Source organism: Protomyctophum bolini (assembly GCF_963924005.1).
Source record: "Protomyctophum bolini genome assembly, chromosome: 2".
Lineage (NCBI taxonomy): Eukaryota > Metazoa > Chordata > Actinopteri > Myctophiformes > Myctophidae > Protomyctophum > Protomyctophum bolini.
In genome coordinates this window covers 24830546-24851737 of record NC_137863.1, presented here as the reverse complement: position 1 = coordinate 24851737, position 21192 = coordinate 24830546, and the positions used below count along the sequence as shown (strand labels likewise).

The 21192-nt window shown below is 43.6% G+C and overlaps 1 protein-coding gene across 1 annotated transcript in view; it reads right to left on the bottom strand.

The window, feature by feature from the left end:
* The window catches only part of LOC308333344 (cadherin-related family member 4-like), a gene marked incomplete at both ends in the record, with an annotated part of 28944 nt that extends 9577 nt beyond the window's left edge, over window positions 1-19367 (bottom strand). Inside the window, 16 exons of the mRNA XM_080789695.1 lie at window positions 2437-2556; window positions 4352-4566; window positions 6003-6144; window positions 6728-6867; window positions 7139-7345; window positions 7957-8059; window positions 8154-8304; window positions 11073-11256; window positions 12069-12205; window positions 12538-12641; window positions 12730-12831; window positions 13216-13307; window positions 14785-14944; window positions 15603-15793; window positions 16252-16435; window positions 19230-19367. Of these exons, the coding sequence (XP_080645821.1) occupies window positions 2437-2556; window positions 4352-4566; window positions 6003-6144; window positions 6728-6867; window positions 7139-7345; window positions 7957-8059; window positions 8154-8304; window positions 11073-11256; window positions 12069-12205; window positions 12538-12641; window positions 12730-12831; window positions 13216-13307; window positions 14785-14944; window positions 15603-15793; window positions 16252-16435; window positions 19230-19367 (2370 nt within the window). The remainder of the gene's footprint in view (window positions 1-2436; window positions 2557-4351; window positions 4567-6002; window positions 6145-6727; window positions 6868-7138; window positions 7346-7956; window positions 8060-8153; window positions 8305-11072; window positions 11257-12068; window positions 12206-12537; window positions 12642-12729; window positions 12832-13215; window positions 13308-14784; window positions 14945-15602; window positions 15794-16251; window positions 16436-19229) is intronic.
* Between the last annotated feature and the right edge of the window lie 1825 nt (window positions 19368-21192).

Below are 21192 nucleotides of genomic sequence, written 5' to 3'. Positions count from 1 at the left end.
CTTAATTTACAAGAAGTCTACACAATTAGAGAATGTAGAAGAATTGTTATTTTGATCAACATCTGCCTGCTATCTCTCCTATAATGGTACCAAGTTACCAACATCAATACAGCATGGAATGGTGGAAAAGATCTTATCCAACGACACCAACATATTCTTTAGTTTTGGGTCTGAGAGGCTAAATGTCATCAAATGGTGGTTCGTGGCTCAAATGGGTCTGAGAGACTAAATGTCATCAAATGGTGGCTCAAATGGGTCTGAGAGGCTAAACGTCATCAAATGGTGGCTCAAATGGGTCTGAGAGACTAAATGTCATCAAATGGTGGTCCGTGGCTCAAATGGGTCTGAGAGGCTAAACGTCATCAAATGGTGGCTCAAATGGGTCTGAGAGACTAAATGTCATCAAATGGTGGTCCGTGGCTCAAATGGGTCTGAGAGACTAAATGTCATCAAATGGTGGTCCGTGGCTCAAATGGGTCTGAGAGGCTAAATGTCGTCAAATGGTGGTTCCGTGGCTCAAATGCCCAATAAATAATGGGCCTTGATATGAAAAGGGTTAAACCACTGATCTTAATGTACAGACTAACACATAGTAACGACATTTTTCAAATTAACGTAGTGGAGTAAAAGTACAATATTTGCCTCTGATATGTAGTGGTAAAAGTACTGGAAATTGAAATACTCAAAGTAAAATATATATTCTTTTATTATGTTTTTCCTATATTACAACCGTCCAATTATTTAATGTGATCCTGGGCTCTACACACCCTCCGCCAACCTGGTCCCCATATATGGGGGACATGGGGAGTCATTTCTAACACAATTTTTTTCTTTTTCTTTTTAAAGGATATGATGCCTGCTGCCCTTGATGTCTGGAATGCTCCTTGGGAACACCTAGGGCTGGATTGAGGGTCTCCCCGCCAGGACAGTGATCTTGTGACGTCGGGGGTAGGGTCGAGGGTCTCCTCGCCCGGGCAACGATAGTGGGCGCGCTATGTTGTCTGGAATCCCCAAATGTACCGCTCAAGCTGGTACATTGAGGTACATTAGGCCCGTCACAAGTATTAATACATTTATTTAAATTACAAAAAAATGCTTGAATTGTGAAAGTAGCAGATCTACGAGATCAAAACGGTTTTGAGCTCCTAGATCTGCTACTTCCACTACTTTCTAACATGGGAGCGATTATTACTATTATCCCAAAAGTATTGCGATTATCACAAATACTTATTATGTAGTAATTGTGATGGGCCTAAGGGTGTGGGTGTGTGTGTGTGTGTGTGTGTGTGTGTGTGTGGGGGGGGGGGGGGGGGGGTTGTCTGTCTGTGTGTGCGCGCATGTGTTTGCCGTGTGTGTTGAATCTGTTTTTGATTGGCCCGACGCGACGTGTAATCTACGAGCATGTTGAATTTGGGGCCCGACGTTGACAACATTAAATCTACGAGCTGAACGATGCTGGATCTACGTCAGTTATAGTGTAGTTCTTCCCGGGGTATGGGTTGAATCTGGGATATCGGGCATAATGGGCAGGAGGGTCGTGCAGGAACTGGGTTATGCAGGAACCGGGTCGTACCCAGCGGTCCCTCGTGCGACCCCCGTCCATTGTGCTCTGATACCCGGCCTCCCGTACCAAGGTCTTTAGTCTAGTTTTCTCTCTTCGCTAGTTTCAGGTTTCAGATTTAATCTCTTCACATCTCTTCAAAGTACCAACTGTTGAATATCTTGTTTCCTTCCCAAGGTTGTTTCCTTCCCGCCAGGTTGGCCAAATGTTTTCCCTATCTTGTACTTTCCTTCCCGCCAGGTTGGCCAAATGTTGTCGTTTCTGTTTGATTAACCTCTTTTCGTAGTACTTTTCAGGTGGCAAACGTTGAATTTGTGTCACTCTTCTAGTGACATAAATGAACAGATATTAATTAGACGTTGTGGTGGTGTGGATGTTAATGCATGCGTGTATGCGTGTGTTTCTTTGTGAAACGCTGTCCGGATTGCATGCCTTCTTCTCTCCCGGTATAATGGTAAATATATCTGATTGAACCTCCTCTAAGTTCTGCTTGCCTGAGGTATTTTGGTTAACTCTGTTATACTCTGACTTTTACTCATTATAGTCTAAAAGGTTTTAGAACCACTTCAGTATATTGTTACAGGCCCTTTGCCTCAGTGTTTGGTATTTATGGTACTTGGAGTACTTTCAAAAGTATTTATACAGTTCCGGAGTTCCGGAGCTCTAGCTCTCTAGCTATCGATGCTAATACATATCTATTAATTCATACAGTCCTTTCCTTAGTCTTATACAGTATTATGGTAGATTTATACCTATCAGTTAGAGACGAGGTACATGGGTGTCAATGAGGTGTAGTGTTGTATCTTGTAGGTAGGTTGCTGTACATATCCACAGACTGACAGAGAGACAGCATTGGCTCACCATTTCAGAATGGCCCATGTGATCAGACCCAGAGCGGCGAGGAGCAGCCCTCCAGTCACAGTCATCATGACAACAAACAATGGATCAGGGTCCCAGTAATCAGACCTCACAGTCACCACCTGGGGAGCTTTAGTCTGAAGGATAAACAGCAGAGAGGCACTGTCAGCTCCAAAGGCAAGTTAGATAGATGGATAGATACCGCTTTTATTGATCCCGCAGGGGAATTTCAGTCGGCCAGAGGCAGCACAGCAGTTAAACAGTTACAGAGTTACATGTACCGTCTAGAAGGAAACAATAGGCACCATCAATACAGAACAGAACCTATAAAACTATCCTGCACCATGCAAACAAATAAAAATACGACACAAGGTTACAGTGTCCTCACAGTATCCCACACATTACCAGTAAGACGCGCAAACGCGGGAAGCGAACGCAGCTCGTACATTTTTAAGTTAAGTTATTTTTAAGTTAAGTTTTTAACTTAGCCATAACCATATAAGGAGTCCCCAAAGCAGCTATACGTCCAAATATGGAGTGTGTTGCATCAATCACAAACAAATCACTCGGCTCCATATATGGGCACAAAGGGGGGACACACAGACAGACATGATCTGCTAGGTCTCATAGTAAGTGCTCACTGCATTCGCAATAATATTGATCCCAAGATACAGCAATAACTTGAAACTGTACTGTATTGTACCAGAGCAAGATGTCTAGTCACCATCCTAATTCAAATAATTGTGTAAGAAGCAAACACATTTTCTGTTCCTTTGGTCATTTTTGTGTCCCCAGGATCTGTGACTTATTAGTGCACATTTGCACAACACTGTACACCAGGGATTCAACCTGCGGGCCAGGGCCCACCGGTGGAACATGAGGGTATTGTGTGGATGTGAAGCCCCGAATACTTGGCAAAACATTAAGATTTTAATGATAAAAATAACATAAACATGTTACACCTTGAAAAATGACTTCATTTTGATATAAAACATAGGAACTTAAACTATGTTGGTTGCTTTCCAAGCTGGAACACAATCGACTGATTAAGATAAACATGCTCTAAAAACAAACCACGGCTGCCATGTTAAGTGGTCAGATGGGTGGGCCACGAATGCTTTTTCAAGTGGGCCCTGATCCAACAAAGGTTGTGAAAGTAAAGGAACTTGTGTGTGAAATCTATCTTACCGTAGTCATAGTGGTGGTGGTTGGAGTAGTAAAGTAATGGAACCTGTGTGTGAAAGCTATCTTACTGTAGTCGTAGTGGTGGTGGTTGGAGTAGTAAAGTAAAGGAACCTGTGTGTGAAAGCTATCTTACCGTAGTCGTAGTGGTGGTGGTTGGAGTAGTAAAGTAAAGGAACCTGTGTGTGAAAGCCATCTTACCGTAGTCATAGTGGTGGTGGTTGGAGTAGTAAAGTAAAGGAACCTGTGTGTGAAAGCTATCTTACCGTAGTCATAGTGGTGGTGGTTGGAGTAGTAAAGTAAAGGAACCTGTGTGTGAAAGCCATCTTACCGTAGTCATAGTGGTGGTGGTTGGAGTAGTAAAGTAAAGGAACCTGTGTGTGAAAGCCATCTTACCGTAGTCGTAGTGGTGGTGGTTGGAGTAGTAAAGTAAAGGAACCTGTGTGTGAAAGCCATCTTACCGTAGTCATAGTGGTGGTGGTTGGAGTAGTAAAGTAAAGGAACCTGTGTGTGAAAGCCATCTTACCGTAGTCGTAGTGGTGGTGGTTGGAGTAGTAAAGTAAAGGAACCTGTGTGTGAAAGCCATCTTACCGTAGTCGTAGTGGTGGTGGTTGGAGTAGTAAAGTAAAGGAACCTGTGTGTGAAAGCTATCTTACCGTAGTCGTAGTGGTGGTGGTTGGAGTAGTAAAGTAAAGGAACCTGTGTGTGAAAGCCATCTTACCGTAGTCGTAGTGGTGGTGGTTATCTTACCGTAGTCGTAGTGGTGGTGGTTGGAGTAGTGGTGGTCCAAGCGACCACGTAGATGTAAGCCACCGCCGTGGTTCGATGCTTGTCATCGCGATCGGACACAGAGAATGTCACCTCAAACATGGGACGATCATACACTCCATCCACAACGTAGGAGAATACGTTCTTGGAGTACAGCCACAGATCCCAGTCGATGTGGAAGCGATCGACTGCTGCGCCTGTGTGACGAACCATTTCACAGAAATATGTGGTGAATATAGGTAGATAGGCTGAAACAGGAGATACTGGAGGCAGGGGTGATCATTGTGTCCATACACAGACAAATGTGTCTGTGGCAAAGACTTGGTCTTGTCCATGGCAAATGTTAGATTTTCTTTTTTACACACCATTATACATTTCTTACCAGCTTTTCTAGGTCCCAGGTTTTCTTCTGAATATGTAGGACACTTTACTAGGACACTATGGCATATTCTAACTAGTACTAGTGGTTAATAGTCTATAAATGAGTCCATTTGGTTCCATTTGAACACTCAGAGTTACGGACACATTATGGTCAGGGCTAACTCTTTATGTGTTTCTAGTAATACCAGTAAGACGCCTGGAGGTCATGCACGCATCCGCCTCGTTGACGGCAGAGTGCTGGCGCTTTGGCATGGGGGGTCAGATCAACATGGAATGAATTCTGTACTGGCCATATAAGGAGCATTTCTTGAGTGGACAGGGTTTGATGAGGTCAGATCAATATATGGAATGTCAGAAGAGGTCAGCTCCATACAGTATATGGAGATGTAAGGGTGACAGCGGGTACATTCTCTTGAGTGTACAGGGTTTGATGAGGGCCACGGTAGGGCCAGGCCTTAATTTTCAGGCCTGTTGAGAACTCCAGTTTCCGGCTGCACTAATTACTTTGGGGCAGGCCCGTCTAGAGTTTGAAATTTGAATGGACAGGTGGATGGGGAAGGATCAACATATGGAATGTCAGGTTCTGAAATATATCCATATATGGAGATGTAAGGGTTTGAGGTCAGATGTAGAGTTGCTGGCCAATAGATCACTCACATCTCCATTTGGACCAGATGAAGAGCCTAGGCTCCAAACGTGGTCAATAAAGTATAACTTTTGGAGCAGATGAGTGTGCTGGTTCTTTTCTCTTTTTCCACTAGTGATGACATCAGGGATCTCCATATATGGGCTTAACTGCAACAGCAGGTCAGGCATTTACTATGACATTAGTGTCTCCACATTTCCATCCCTGATGATGTCACACTAACTGACAGGAAATGCTCGATTCCATAGTTAACTGCGACCTTCGGTCGCAATTATTGTTATGTTTTATGTCCGTCACAAAAATGGCGATTACCAGTAGGTTCCTGACCTGTGCTGGCATACCCTATGGTTGTGGTTGATCGCTGGTTAACAAGGCTACTTGTTTACTTATGGAATGATCAACATGACTGTAGATTTCTCTAGGTCTTCAACCTTTTTACTTACCTGCCCCTTCAGGGGCAGTTCTGGTTAGTTTACTGGTTCTAGAACGTTTCAGGTTATGTGAGATTCTGGGTTACCCTTCGTGGTTGAAATCACTCTGCACGACCTGGACACTCATTAAAATATTGTAAAGCTTGCACAGACATCATCATAGGGTGACACACACCGTTGGTGATGGTAGCAGTTAGATCATCACCATCTGCGTCGGTGCAGCTGAGCTGGAGGATCGGCAGCTTATCAGACCGGGTGGAGAAGATGGTCGACTCATACGAGACAGGGTCACACACCGGAGCGTTGTCGTTCACATTCTAACAGACAAGCAAGAAATGGGAGTTTTAAATGATAACTTTAACATTTCAAGAACAAGGCCAAAGTGCAGTAACTACGGAAACAAATTAACTGATGGATTTAAAAGTGTTTCAACTGGTCAGCCAAATAAGATATCGGCATATAAGTGACACTTCACTAATTCTAACTGTATATCTGTTCTTGAGCTAATTTGACCTTTGGGATATACAAATTAGTCGGTGTGTGTCCAAAAGCATAATTACTGCACTTTGGCTTTGTAGGGCAGCATGACTCTGTACAAATGGACCATTTGAACACGTTTGCACACACTCAGTTACAGCCCTGTAAGGGTCCATTTGGAACCCCCCTCAAGGAACCCTGACAGTCCCTGGTTGGATCCCACTTTGAGAGCCACTGAATTATTTCTTTCATCCACTATTCTTTATCAGTACTCGCCTTCTTAAAATGTGTTTATTTGAAATCTCACTAGGGGATAAGGTGCCTGACTCTGCATTTTATACCAAATTCTTAATTGACCATACATACTACATGAATTTATCTCCAGAATTGGAACTTGTCCCCAAGATTCTATTCCTTCCTGACCTCAACATGTATGATGAGGTCCACAAATCCCGTCTTCCTGTTGATTTTGTCCACATCCTGGTCGTAGTCCTCTGCCTGCACCCTCACCACATGTCTCTGCTGAAGCTCGAAGTCCAGTTCTGTGTTTAGATACAGCTGCCCTGCAGACCAGGAAAGAAGAAACCATTTGCCTGCTGAAGTGACAGGGGGAACCCCAGTGAAATAGAGTGACATGTAAGATCAGTGGTTGTCAAGTGGTGGACCAGCAATACTTTTAACCACTTTATCCATATTTTTTATATGTTGGCTATAAGAAATAGCAGATATACAAGCTCACTTTGTGCCACACTGTGAGATTGTACAAGGGATCCCTGAATTTGGGGGTCACTTGACATGAAAAGGTTTGAGAAACGCTGACGTAGATGATCTTACCAGTGTCAGGATCAACAGTAAACATGCTGTTCATTGAGAGGATGGAGTAACGTATGTTGTCAAAGGGCCAGTCTTGGTCTCTGGCCACCACGACTCCCACAGCAGACCCTGGCTTCGTGTCTTCTCGAACCCGCAGCTCCAGTGGAGCCACGAACACCGGCTCATGCTCATTCACTGGAGTCACTGTAACCAGAACACGTATCTGGGCTGGACACACGCACGCACGCACACAATGTTCATTTGTGTTCACTGGCATGCTGTTGTGCATGTGCATATGACCTTGAATTTTTAAAGCAGCACTATGTAACTTTTTTATGAAAATCAAATCTGTACTATAGAGTATGTTAATACAATATAACTTAATAGAATATAACTTGTAACTTTTTATGAAAATCAAATCTGTACTATAGAGTATGTTAATACAATATAACTTACGGTTGGGGTGGTTGTATTTTGTCCCCATGCTCTTCTATTGAGACATTTAGATCCTGTGTGTGTCTAGGTGAGACATGACCTTTGACATGATCCTGTTTTTTGTTTTGACACAAATTTTGACCTGATGGTCAAGATTAAATTTATCCCCTGAGCAAGCAGGCAGGCTCTATTATCTCAAAGGTAAAACATTCAAGCTCTTGCGCAGAAGCCGGGTTCAAATCCGGGATAGAAGAGATAAGTTACATAGTGCAGCTTTAATACACGTGTGTGCACACACACTATCACACACACTCACACATTATTCATATCAGTTGAATATCAGTTGACGGCATTAAAGTTGTTGATTGCATAAAACACTAAAAGGAACCAGTTTTCACACTGACATGTGCGTGGGGGTGTTCCTGCGTCAATGGCCAAGATTGTGTCTTCATACTGGAAGCCGTTTGAGGCCATCTCCTCTGTGTCATAGTCCAGCGTGTTGTTTACCTGCAAAAGAGAGGAACTGTTGCAACAATCTGATTCATGACTCAATGAATTGGCAATTACGCTGAATTTCATTGAATGCCGTCTCGTTGGTCACCTGGAGCTGTCCATCTTGGAATCTGAACTTGATGAATGACAGGCCATTGTCAATCATGCTGACAGAGACGCTGTTGTTGCTGGCGTCCATATCCAAGCATGTCAGAGTGCCCAGGTTGGAGCCCACTGCAGTGGTCTCAGGAACCACCAGTCTGTGATAGAACCACAGACAGAAAGGTCAAGAAAGACGGCCAATTAAGGGTTAATTTACACCAAAAAAAAACCTTAAAAGTTAGAATATGAGATTTCTGCCCAACATCCCCCCCTCTTTGTCTATAGGGCAAAGAGGGGGACAGAGGATGCTGTGGCATGCCTCCTTCACTCATCGTTGGATAATTTTGCTACTATTCTTTTTGTGGACTTTAGTTCTGCTTTTAACACTAGAAACTGCACCTCCTCAACATTCCTCCACTCCTCATGCACTGGACACTCAACTTTTTGAGTAACAGACCACAGACAGTTAAAGTAGGTACATCTTTCTCATCAACTGTTATCACCAACACAGGGGCCCCTCAAGGTTGTATCCTCAGTCCTTTCCTCTACACACTATAGACAAATGACTCTACTAGCCCTTCACCCAACAACATCACATACTTTAAATAATCTGACACTGCCATTCTCGGACTGCTCCATGACAATAACTCTATTACGGTTTATCAGAATTCCATTTCTCATTTTACACAGTGGTGCACTGAAAACTATCGCGGCATTAAACAAACTGCCTCGCCGATAGGATGGTTCTGTATACATCGTACATGTATGATGGGATGGTTCTGTATGCAGTGGAGACCGCATGTTTTTGTATCGTCTTGCTGTTATGTGCTACTGTATGTATTGTTCTTGATGTGGGTGTTGAACAGACTGTGAAGACAAATATCCTTCGGGACAATAAAGATTATTATCAACGAGAGAAGAATTCATCCATCTATAAATACACCATATCTCTGTACGTACGCCTGGAATTCACGTAACTCAGGAACCATTCGCCCCACCGACTTCAAATTTGACACGTGTGTTCCACATCCCCACAGGGAGTGCAATTCCCGGTGTCGAGTCCGCCGGATAGCCAGTTGTCCAGAACCAGCACAAAAGCCCCTGCACTGGCTCTGGACCTGATCACCCCAATATCTTCATATATGGAGCTGGCCTGTTCTGACATCACAACAAAATTGATCACACCTGATCACCCCCCAACAGGCACTGTTCTAGTTTACAGTAAAGAGTCAAGACACATTCTCAGTGTAAATGTCTGGATCTTATATGGTTAAGCATCGCAGAGAGACTGGTTCGGATTTTTTAACATAACATATTTGCACTTGCAAAAGCATGGGAAAACATACCAAATATTTTATTTTTGTGCAGTTTCTGTGTTCAGAAAGTTAATGTGTTTTTGGTGTCTCATATACAGTATCCCGTAAGGGATGGGTCTTTATGACAAGAAACGAAAATAAAAGTCAAAGCAGTCAAAGCACTGCAGAGCAGTTGACAATTCTTTATTAGGCGGAAAGAGGTCCCATCATTCACGGCTATGCCCCAACCCGATAATGCCACTGGCCAGGACTCAGCATATCAAGTAGTTACTTCAAAAGCTGTGTGTGGTGATTCTGGTGAAACATAAAAGGTTGAACTCCTATAAAGAGGCACACCTCTGGCTAATGACAACCTTGAAAGTTGATTTATATGCCAGCTGGTGTCACTTGCCAAAAAAAAAGGAATGTCAAGCTCCATTGCGCAATGTGAAATTTACAGTATAGTCACTATACTATACTGTAAATTAAGCTTTATTGTCTCTTTATACCTCTTCATTCACCCAGACAGACTCGCCTGCTCTGGGTGTGCTCAGACACTATAGTATAGTCACTAAGCTGACCATAACAGTAATCACGGATATCTTTCTGAGAAACCTCTATATTTTGCACATTATCCTTTATAATATTGTAGTGTTAGATAGCTGCAGTATAACAACCAAGCCCCACCAAGCCCCATTTAAATAAAATGGCACAAATAGCTGATGTACAAGCTCCCAACGCACCACATATTAAACCCAGTTTTGGAAGGTTTGGAAAACTATTTTTTAATGTTGCCAATGTTTAGCACATTTTATATTGGTGGTGATGCCTATAGGACTTGGAGGCGGAATGATATCTGTAGCCTATATATCCCGTGTGTTGCCTTGTGCGCTAAATGAATGGACATCTGTGTGACAAGATTGAGATGACGAATTGTTATGAGCACTTTCTGTCCTGTTTTCTTTTCTTTTCATTTTTTCGTCTCTTGTTTTTTATACCATGAATCAACAAGATTCTTCTTTTTTCTTTCATTAATTCTGTTTACAATGCGGGAGGCACTCAAGCCATGAAGCCCGCCAGCCTAGATTATCCTCATCCCAGTCTTCTGAAATGGGCAGACAATTCTTTAGCTAAGCCAGTGATTTATATTCTCTTTTATCTTTATCTTTTATCTTTATCCCACGATTTTGTAACCCATTTTTTTCCACACAGAAAGACCCTGTGATATATATTCTCAATTTGACTCTCAAATTGAGTGAAATCCACAATAGCTGTGAAACTTTTGCTGTGCATCATTTTAGTAGTAGTTATAGTAGTATAAAACAGTGGTTCTCAACCTGTGGCCCAGGGGCGTCCCCAGATGAAAGTGAAGTAAAAAAAAAAAAAGAAAGAAAGAAAAAGAAGCATTACTGCATCAAAAGTAATCAACAAACTAACATTTGGGGGGTCTTCAGTTCAAATATGATTATATTGGGGGAGTTGAGAACCACTTTTAATACTATTAAAACACACTGTAAATGTAATGAGGCCAGCTGCAGTTGAGTACACAGCAAAATGTGTGTTTGTTTAACTCTGACAGTTAAATGAGTTGAGTCAGTGAAAGAACACTAATTGAGTGCATTTCGTCTTACACAATCACAGGAGGGAAGCAGAATGGTGGATACTCGTTGACGTCCAAGACAGTGACGGTGACGGTGGCGGTGCCAGTGCGCTCCTCTGCCAGGCTGTAGGCCCTCACCAGCAGGACACTGTGAGCCAGCACGGCCCCGTCGGCCTCTAGGTCCAGATTATAGGCCGTTCTGATCACTCCGTCCTCTGATGAGACAGCAGGGGAGACTAGATCAGTGGTTGAGAAAACATTTGAACCCATTAAGAAGACCTGATGCCTTCTGAACCAGTAGTTTTTTGTTTTTTTTTAATAGCAGATGTATCTATTACTCTTAGGTTGTCTGGTTTTGGTATATGTTGTGTTTACCCTAGTAACCTCTGTTTCTTTCATCCAATAGTATTGGGGAGCAGAGCTACTAATGATGATCAGCTCCCACCTGGGCCCGGGTGTCGACGCCCTATAAATGCCTGCTTCCCCAGTCCTTCCCCAGTTCTGTTCTTTTCATTTGCCTCCTGCACCTTTTCCACCATGCACACTTTTAAACATTTCTGTTAATACATACAACACGCACACATACATTTCACTCATGCATACACGCACTACACCACTGAATACTGATCTCTACACTTCATCTGTTTATTCCTGATTTATCGTTTGATTACTTATTTTGGTTAATCAATAAATTCTATTTATTTGGTAAACTGCGTCTCCCCTGTTTTTTGTTGTGTATCTTGGCACCCCCTACTAGGCCAGGTACATAATGATGTACAAGCTTGCTCACAGCGTGGCAGATGCTTTTCTCGGTTTTAAGGGGTTTAATGATTAGGACCCCCAAACTGATATATATTTGACTGCGGACGACAACATGACAATATCTTGCGACACCATGTGACGCATTGTGAGCTTGTAGATCTATTCTGAACAGCCTGGGATGCCAAGATTGAAATGTTTAAGACAAAATATGAAACCGGAAAGATCCCAAAGTAGAATGTAGCATGAGTCAGGCGGCAGGCCTAACCTTTCTGTATCTTGAAAGGTGGGTAGTCACTCACAAAGGTGTAACGCACATCAGGGAAGGAGTCATTAGCCCTTACGGCAGCTACAAAGAACTCAGGTCCTTGGTTCTCAAAGATGGATACGCTCTGGAAATGGTGACTGAAAACATAAATCAAGAAACCATTCCAATATTTTTGTAGGCCATATTTGCATCTTATGTCATAAACATTCCATCTGGTTTAATGTAAAAATACATGGCATATACTGTCTCTGTCGGGTGGAAACATCTATAACTGTTACTTTTCAGGATTCAACTTCAAAAGCATGAAAAGTAGCAGATCTACAAGCTCAAAACGTGTCACTTTGCCCCGAGTTTCGAACTTGTTGATCTGCTACTTTTGTGTGACACAGTAGTATTAATTTACAAAACAAAAAACACAATGTTAGAATATGGACAATGGACATAGGAGGTTTCCGTTTGTTGTACTTACACAAAGTCCAGAGGATGGTTGTATACTTTCAGAACCTGGATTCTGACCGTTCCAGTGCAGTTGGCACCGTGTCTGTCTCTCACAGCCACATCCACCTCAAACTTCTGTAATTCAGCATTACTGAAGCAGTAACTTTACTCTAAACACAGACACGTATACATATACACAGTTTTGTGACACAACTGATCATACCTTTGGTCCATTGTGGTAATCGAACGGCTCGCTGGATGTAAGCGTGCCACCTCCATCACCTCCATCAATATGAAATCTACCACTTGAGGATTCAGGACGTACCTGAGTGATAGAGAACTACAGACATATACAATACATCAACCTCTTGAGCCAAAAGTGATATACAGATGTGCTGTAGTGATGCAGCAGATAATCAAACTCATTTAATCAAATATGAAATATAATGATTATAAGATCGATTGCTATTATTTTGCACAACACTATCAAGACAAGGTATAAAATAAAGCTCAAGTCGTTAATCAGACTAATCGATTTATTTGATTAAAAAAATATATTAGAATGTATTTCACGTTGATTCATGCTATAATATACATAAAACAAAGAACATGCTTCTAAAGTATTTGATTGATTAAAAACATAGTTGATATCATAATGGTGTTAAAACAATGGATAGGTGCAGCACTAATGTGCCGCGTGAAAGATTACTGAGGTAGTGTCGTTGTGGTCAGGGTCCGAGGCCAGTATGGTATATATGGACACTGGAGCTGGGAAGTCCTCTGGAACATGGACAGTAGCTCCTGAAAAGAAACACCTACTAATATGGTTGCATAACGTAAGATATTGCCTTGCTTCTGGGTGTAGAGGAGTGGGTATATGACGGCCTCGACAAAGATTTAGCAGACTTTGGTGTTGTAACTGCACGCAGGTCAGTCCACACAGACTTCACAATACAATGAGTTGTCTGTGTGCATACATGCAGTGAGAGCTCAAGTACCTGATACCAGAAGTGTCCACCTCTCTTTATAAACTTCCCAATCGGAATCCAAGGACTATTAAATGAGGACAGGAAGCGAAGACCATACGGTGGACTCCATGTTGCTCCCTGGAAGGAAAGAAACATGCGCAATGGGCTACATGCAGCCAACACTTCCGTGTTCAGCTTCCTTGGTCTCAATTGCACATGTTTCTTTCCTTCCAGGGAGCAACATGGAGTCCAACGTACGGTCTTCGCTTTCTAACCTTATTTAATTAACCTTGACGGAAGCTTTGAGAAGGAAAGGACATGGCCACGTGACTGGGCTGTGCCATGACACTTTCATGGACGCTTTCATGGGAGCCAAACTACACCCGGAAGTTCAGCAGAATGCATTGGAGTCAATGAGAGCTCACTCAGCTCAGTGACCAGCTCATGATCAAACACTATTTCTGAATGACTGAGACCTTTTGTAAAGTATAATCGCTTCTGGAAAACAACAGAAGACATATAACACAACCTGTGATATGTCTTTGGTTATATTCCTGAACCAATTATATGACGGTCTCAATTGTTCAGAAATAATGTTTGTTATGAGCTGGTCCAGCCAGCTGCATTCCCTGCCATCATGCCATGTATTAATTTAACTTCCGGTGTGAGTTCCGGTTTGGCTCCCATGAAAGTGTCCATGAAGGTGTCATGGCACAGCCAAGTCACGTGACCATTTCCTTTCCTTCTCAAAGCTTCCTTGCACGGAACGTCCCACAGCCAATGAGAATGTGAATTCACATCCAACCAAACTAGGGGATATCTCAAATCTTTAAATCAGTGGTTTTCAACCGTTGTTGAGAGCTAGGGTTCCAGGTGGTCCCCAGCTAAATGATGGAGCGTTGGTAATGGTAATCAAATGGACCTTTATAGATCTTTAACTCTTGGGAATGTAAAACGAAACCATATGGACCCGTAAGGGCCCATGTGGTTTCATTATACGCTCTCAAGAGTTAAATTATTGTCATTGTACATCTGCACTACTACAATTAGAGAATGTAGAAGAATTGTTATTTTGCCTGTTGTCTCTGGTACCAAAATGGGGTCTGAGAGGCTAAATCTCATCAAATGGTGATCCGTGGCTCAAATGCTGAATAAATAATGGACCTTGATATGAAAAGGGTTGAAAACCACTGCTTTACGTAAGAGTCCCATGGTACACACACACCACAGATCGTCACGGAACAAGGTGTCATGGGGCTGTAGGATATACTGTACACTTGTTGCTGGGTCTGACAATCAGTATATTTTACCTGTTAACTGGAACAGAGGGTCACACTGTGGGGGCTCATTCACGTCTCCCACTCTGATGTGGAAGGTTTGCTCTATGATGAAGCCAGTCGCATTGACGAGTTGCAAACCCACAGTGTACAAGCTGACCCTCTCATAGTCCAGAGAGCCATTCTGTATTATCTATAAAGACATCAGCAAACCTTATCATCAACTAGCAATATTCTTCTCCATAAAGATTATTCAAGTGTCCTGTCATCATCATGTAAGCAGCCCTTTAAAAGCAGAGTGTGTTGACATAATGTGCCGAAGACAGAGATGGAGCGAGCAGAGTGGGACCCACTGTGACCGTCAAGAGTGGGTTTTATGGCATGGGGTTGACTTATAAATGATATGCAATGCTTTTATACTTCAAAATGTATGGTCATGGTAAAGTGAGGCAGCTTTCTGCAATGGTGCGCAGCACTCAGTGGTAAGTGTTTTTTATTATACATAATGTTAGCTTGTTGAAAAGATGTACATGTACTGTGACGCTCGCACACTGTGGGCTCATCGCTCGGCACCTGCCCAAGTTTGGGTTGGATGTGCATGTCTTTGTACTTTTTTCGCTTCCCTCTTTTTATGCCAGTTCTTATTGAGATTGCTGTAAACCCTTTTTGTAGTGCTAATGTGTGTGCTGCGTATACATTTATTATTTGGATGTTTATTGGCCTTCTAAAGTTAAGCCTTAAATGGTTGTTGGTGCAATTCCAACTAGCGTAGTCGGTAGTCTTGGTGTATTTTAGTCACCTCTGGTCCATTTGGTTAAAATCAGATTATTTAAAATGATGGCCCTACTCACCTGGACATCAAAGGTGCCAGAGGCAGCTACAGGTGTGATAACAGGGGCCTCAAGGAGGTCCTCGTGTGGGGTGACGGAAAAGATGCGGATGTCAGGCTTAATGCTGAAGTTCCGCACTTGGAACTCGGCCAACACGTTCCTGGGGCGAACATCCTCGGGCACTGACACAAAGTCAGGAAGGCCGATGAACTCTGGAGACAGAATGTTACAGCGTTTTGGGTAACCTTGCACAGGCAAGGTTATCACAGTTGGCCTTGCAAAATCACAGTTCTTCTCCACAACACCTGGTTGGATGATTATGGTTATGTTTCCCCAGCCCTGCCCCTATGTTCCCTCAAACTGTGTGTTTGTGAGAGAGAGAGTCCTGAGCATGACGTTAAACTGCTCCGTTGTAAGTTAACTACCACCGTTAATGTAGTGGGTGCAGATTTGATATGCATTTGCAACATCTGCTTCAACATGATCGCAAGCTTGCATACTACAAGGCACCGACAGCTGCTTGGTGCTCCTTCCCAAATCCCATGAGCAGCTACCGGGAAGAGAGGCGTTGGATCTGGCCTTCTATCGGTGTGTCCGTCCACTGTCGGAACAACAGTGGGTGGATTTTGGGCCCATGGGATCAGCCACACTACCGAGAACGATATGACACCGGGTGGCAATGCAGGAGTGGACTGGGAAATTGTTTCCTCTGGTGGTCCAGCCTGGGACATGCCCGCGGACTGGTTGTTGGAAGGGGTTTCTCTGGTGGTCCAGCCTGGGACATACCCGCCCGCGGACTGGTTGTTGGAGGGGGTTTCTCTGGTGGTCCAGCCTGGGACATGCCCGCCCGTGGACTGGTTGTTGGAGGGGGTTTAGAACTTAGGATGCCTACACTACTCCTTGTGCCCATGGAATGCTGGGTGACATGACATGCTTGCTGTAGCGTGACTGAGGACATATGCCTTGGTTTTGTTGATGTAACTTTGCTGCACCTGAACTATTTATGTCCTTGTATGCAATTTCCTCTGTGTGGACATAAATTAAGTGTGTGTGTGTGTGTGTGTGTGTGTGTGTGTGTGTGTGTGTGTGTGTGTGTGTGTGTGTGTGTGACCAAAGATAGTAATGAATGGAAGTGGACATATTCAGACAGAGAACATTATAGGGCATAGAGAAGTTAAGAGAACATAGTAGGGCTGACCACCAGTCAGACACCCTTGTTGTTCTTCTGTGTAGCAAACGGTCTGCCTCTGCACTGCACTAGCAGTTCCTCCAGAGGGCGATCTTGGTGTGTTGCTTGACAACTCTTACAAATCCACTTTTGTCACACAGAGTAGGAAGGCTACTAAATAAACCACAGTACCACACGGTAAAATACTTTCATCACAGTTCAAATCATAAGCAATTACATGACTCAAATACCAGCTTATTGACTGTGCCTCCCTCCTACACACATGGGAGCATGCATGCTCACAGCAGACACCAACAGGATTAATCATTCAGTTGAACCAAACGTTTATGCTCTGGGTTAGTATGACTTACATCAGTAGTCTAGACTGTTTAGTAGATCTACACAGGTTATTGTAATTGTTATATGCTATGGAATGAGCAACTCTACCTGTGGTCCAGACCCTGAGAACTCATTCACAAATAGGTGATAAATATCACATTGAGAGACCATTTTTGGACCTCGACTTTTATTTGTTTTTTAGAGCAAAATGTATTGTAATTAGATACACTACCGATAAGCTAAGAAATAACCCCTTACAGAGTCTGATATACAGTATATCAGACAGTGTTTTCCAAAGTGGGTCAGGACAGGACCCATATTTGGGAATATTATTTATTTTTGAGGCGCTAGCTTTTGCCAACACAAACATTAAATGCCATTGATGCCAATGAAGGGAATATTTATGTCATATATAGACGAGCAAATCAGCTAACCAATCACATAAATTCAGTTCAATGAAAGGAAAAATTAGGTCATATGTGCCTCAAATATGACGTAAATTTTGTCCCCACACGTCTCAATATTTGCCATTTACAATGAAAGGAGAAATTAGGTAAAATGTCCGCCAAATATGACTTAACACAAACATTATTTGCCATTGACAATGAAGGGAATATTTACGTCATATGCAGACGAGCAAATCGGCTAACAAATCATAAATTCAGTTGTTCATGAGATGATGTATAATGAGTAATATATATATATTATTACCGGTATTTTAAAAGAATGCCAACATTGTTTTTCAAAATGTGAGCTTGTAGATCGGCTATTTTCACGTTTGCATCCCAGGGAGACATCACATCAAAAATGTATTTTGGGTCTCAAGCTTAGCAGGTTTGGGAACCATGCACTGCTCTAGTCTACTCTATACTACATAACCAATAGATTTCTCTGTACAAGAGGAGCACCACTAGGTGATTCACAATTCACATTGATGATGATTATATTCATCTTAACATCATTTTTTGAACTGATCGATGAGCTGTGTAGTCTTAGAACACAAGGGTTCGTTACATTACATAAAATATTGGTCAATTAAAGATGCACTCACCAGCAGAGACGTTGCACATTAAATATGGCAGGAGAATGAAGATGAAAGCCATAGGTGAGCTGGGAGGTTGAGATACATCTAATCAGAACGTAATGATGTCTATAGAAAAGACTTCATGATATAGGTGACGTGTGCGTTCTGGGTGTGTATTATTCCTAGCCGTGGTTACTGGCTGTCCTTGCCTGGATATAACTAGCAACAAATCTTTACAGAACAAACCATGACCACATCAGCTCTGCCTGGTCTTGTAATATTTATGGTAAACAGATAACAGCCTGTGTATACGGTTGTATAACACTTCATTTATAGGCCTAGTCAAAAAGAGCAGATTTGCAAGCTCACAAGGTGTCTCGTAGCAACGCACTAAGTCAAGCTTAAAGCACAATGACACTTTTTTTTGTTGGTGGGTTGTATAGTTACTTTGCCATGATGTAAGAATATGGTGAGATATGTTCAATAGTTGCTCAGTTGATTAGAAATTGATAATCCAAAAATAATTAATTACATGGTGATAACAGGTCTCAAAGTTGCACTTTTTGGAATTTTAAGCATGCAAGCAAACAAAGCATAGGCTTATATGCAAAGGCTAAAATGTAATTTGGAAAGCATGTTATGTTGACATATTATGCCAGGACCTGGCATCCTACATTATATGTATAGTTTCAATTTACAGATTATTGCCCTACTGTTTAGACTGAGGATCGGTTCTTGATTTACCTATGATCATAGATTACTATTTCTATGCATTTGATGTACCTTGTGTTTTCCTTGCTTACTGTAAATCGCTCTGGATTAAGTTTGACAAAACAAGGTACTTTTTCTTCCTGTTGATTTTACCATTCTGAATCCAGATCCACGGCTCCAATCCGGATTATCTTCCTAAATCAAGTAACAACTATTGAAGCTAGCTCACCAATATTTGGAGTTACATGGCAGGGTAACTACTACACATCACAACTACTACACTGTGATTGTGCTTTATGTAGGCAAAACACATACCGGTATGCAGTATAATAATGCATTGTTTGAATGTGCCATAACCATAACATCAGATATGCAAAATACGATAAGGGTATCGCAACAGGCCCACCTTTGCAGGTACTCGCTCCTGCGCCATCTGTGGGCCAGTGGCCTCGCTCTCTCCGTCTCTCCTTCCCTCAAGGCACCGACGGGACTCTGCATGGCAGGGGCGTCCTCCTCCCTGAGCCAAGACTAGGCTTGACCGCATACCTCGAATAGACCGGAGTTGGGTGGCTTCAGCAGGTTATCAAATGGGCACCCCCCTTCACTGGTGTTTCGTTGATTTAAGCCCATGACACCTCGGAGGGGCTCAACGGCAGATCCAGCGTCCTGGCTCTACCCCCGCTGAACACCACCCAACTCTATGTCTTTAGTCCTTCAGTAGGCCGGCTCTGCCACCGCACCTCTCTTTGTATCCAGATCCACCGTGATGCTTCCTCTGCCCGCTTAGTGATGTTGGCTACCAGCCGTTTCCTAGCAAGCCCTTCAATCCCCAGCAGTCCGAGGGCTCTCCATAGCGACTGTCCGGCAAAGCCCCTGCAGCTCACCTCCACCGGCAGATTCCAGGCCTTCCATCCGTTTTGCTGGCTCTCGAGGATGAGAGCTTGGTATTTCTTGAGCTTGCGCTCGTACGCTTCCTCCATCCTCTCTTCCCAGGGTACCGTCAGCTCGATAAGCACCACCTGTTTGGTACCTTTAGACCAGAGGACAATATCTGGTCTCAGGCTAGTGTGGGCTATCTCCTCTGGGAATTTGAGCTGCTTCTTCAGGTCGGCCCGCATCTCCCAGTCGCTTGCCGTGGCCAGGACCCCTTTGCTCCTCCCTCCTGCTGCTGCGCTTTCTCCTGCCCTGACAAAATGGATAAAGCGGGGCCCATCAGAAAGCTTTCTTGACCTTGTCCTTGCCAGCTCGACACCCTCTGCCAACTGTGTTAGGATCTGATCGTGTCGCCACCGGAACTTGCCATCTGCTAAGCTTGAGCGACATGAAGAGAGGACATGCTCAAGGTTAGCTATCCTTCCGCAGAGCGTGCAGCTAGGGCTCGCTACCAGTCCCCATGTGTGGAGATTTGATGGAGTAGGCAGGACATCATATACCGAACACAACAGGAACTTGATCCGGTGGCCTTCCATGCTCCAGATGTCCTGCCAGGTTAGAGCCCTCTCTCTTACACTCTCCCATCTTGTCCAGCTGCCTTGTTTCCTCATGGCTACAGCCTTGACATGCCGGTTTTCCTCCTCAGCCTTTCGGACCTCTCTCTGCACCATGCCTCGCCGCTCCTTTGGGTCAGCTTTGTTCCAGCTTGTTCTGGTGGAGCAACCCAGACCCATCCTTCCCTGGGCTACTGACCCAACGAGGTCAGCATGATGCAGTCGATCTTCGGCTTCCTTCAGTGCTCTGCTGGCTGACCACTTTCGGCCTGTCCTGACAACAATGCCTGCCTCACGTACTCTCTCGTCTTTGCTGTCTCGTAGCATCATGGCCTGGCGTGTTTTTGTCGCCTTGTACTCCTCCACCACGGATGTTATTGGCAGCTGTAGCTTGCTGCCTGTGCTGTACAGGCCAATGGAGCAGAAGCTTCTTGGGACGCCCAGCCATCTCCTCAAGTAGGTGTTCAGCTTTCTCTCCAGCCCCTCAACTGTGGAGACAGGTACCTCATAAACCAGGAGTGGCCAGAGCAGTCTGGGGAGCACCCCATGTTGGTAACCCCAGGCCTTGTACTTGCCCGGCAGGCCACTCTTCTCCAGAGATTTCATCCAAGTCTCTGCTTGGATAAGCATCTCCTTCACACTCTGCCTGTCATTGAGGTCATTTCTGTACCACTTCCCCAAGCACTTCACAGGTTTCTCTTGGACAGTTGGGATGATGTTCTCCCCAATCTTGAATCGAAACCGGTCCTGGACACGCCCCTTCTTCAGTACTAGGCTTCTGGATTTTGCTGGTTTGAACTCCATCCTTGCCCAATTGGTGAGCTCAATCAAGTCCTCCAAAATCCATCTTCCTTCTGGCACTGACCTTGCTGTGATGGTGAG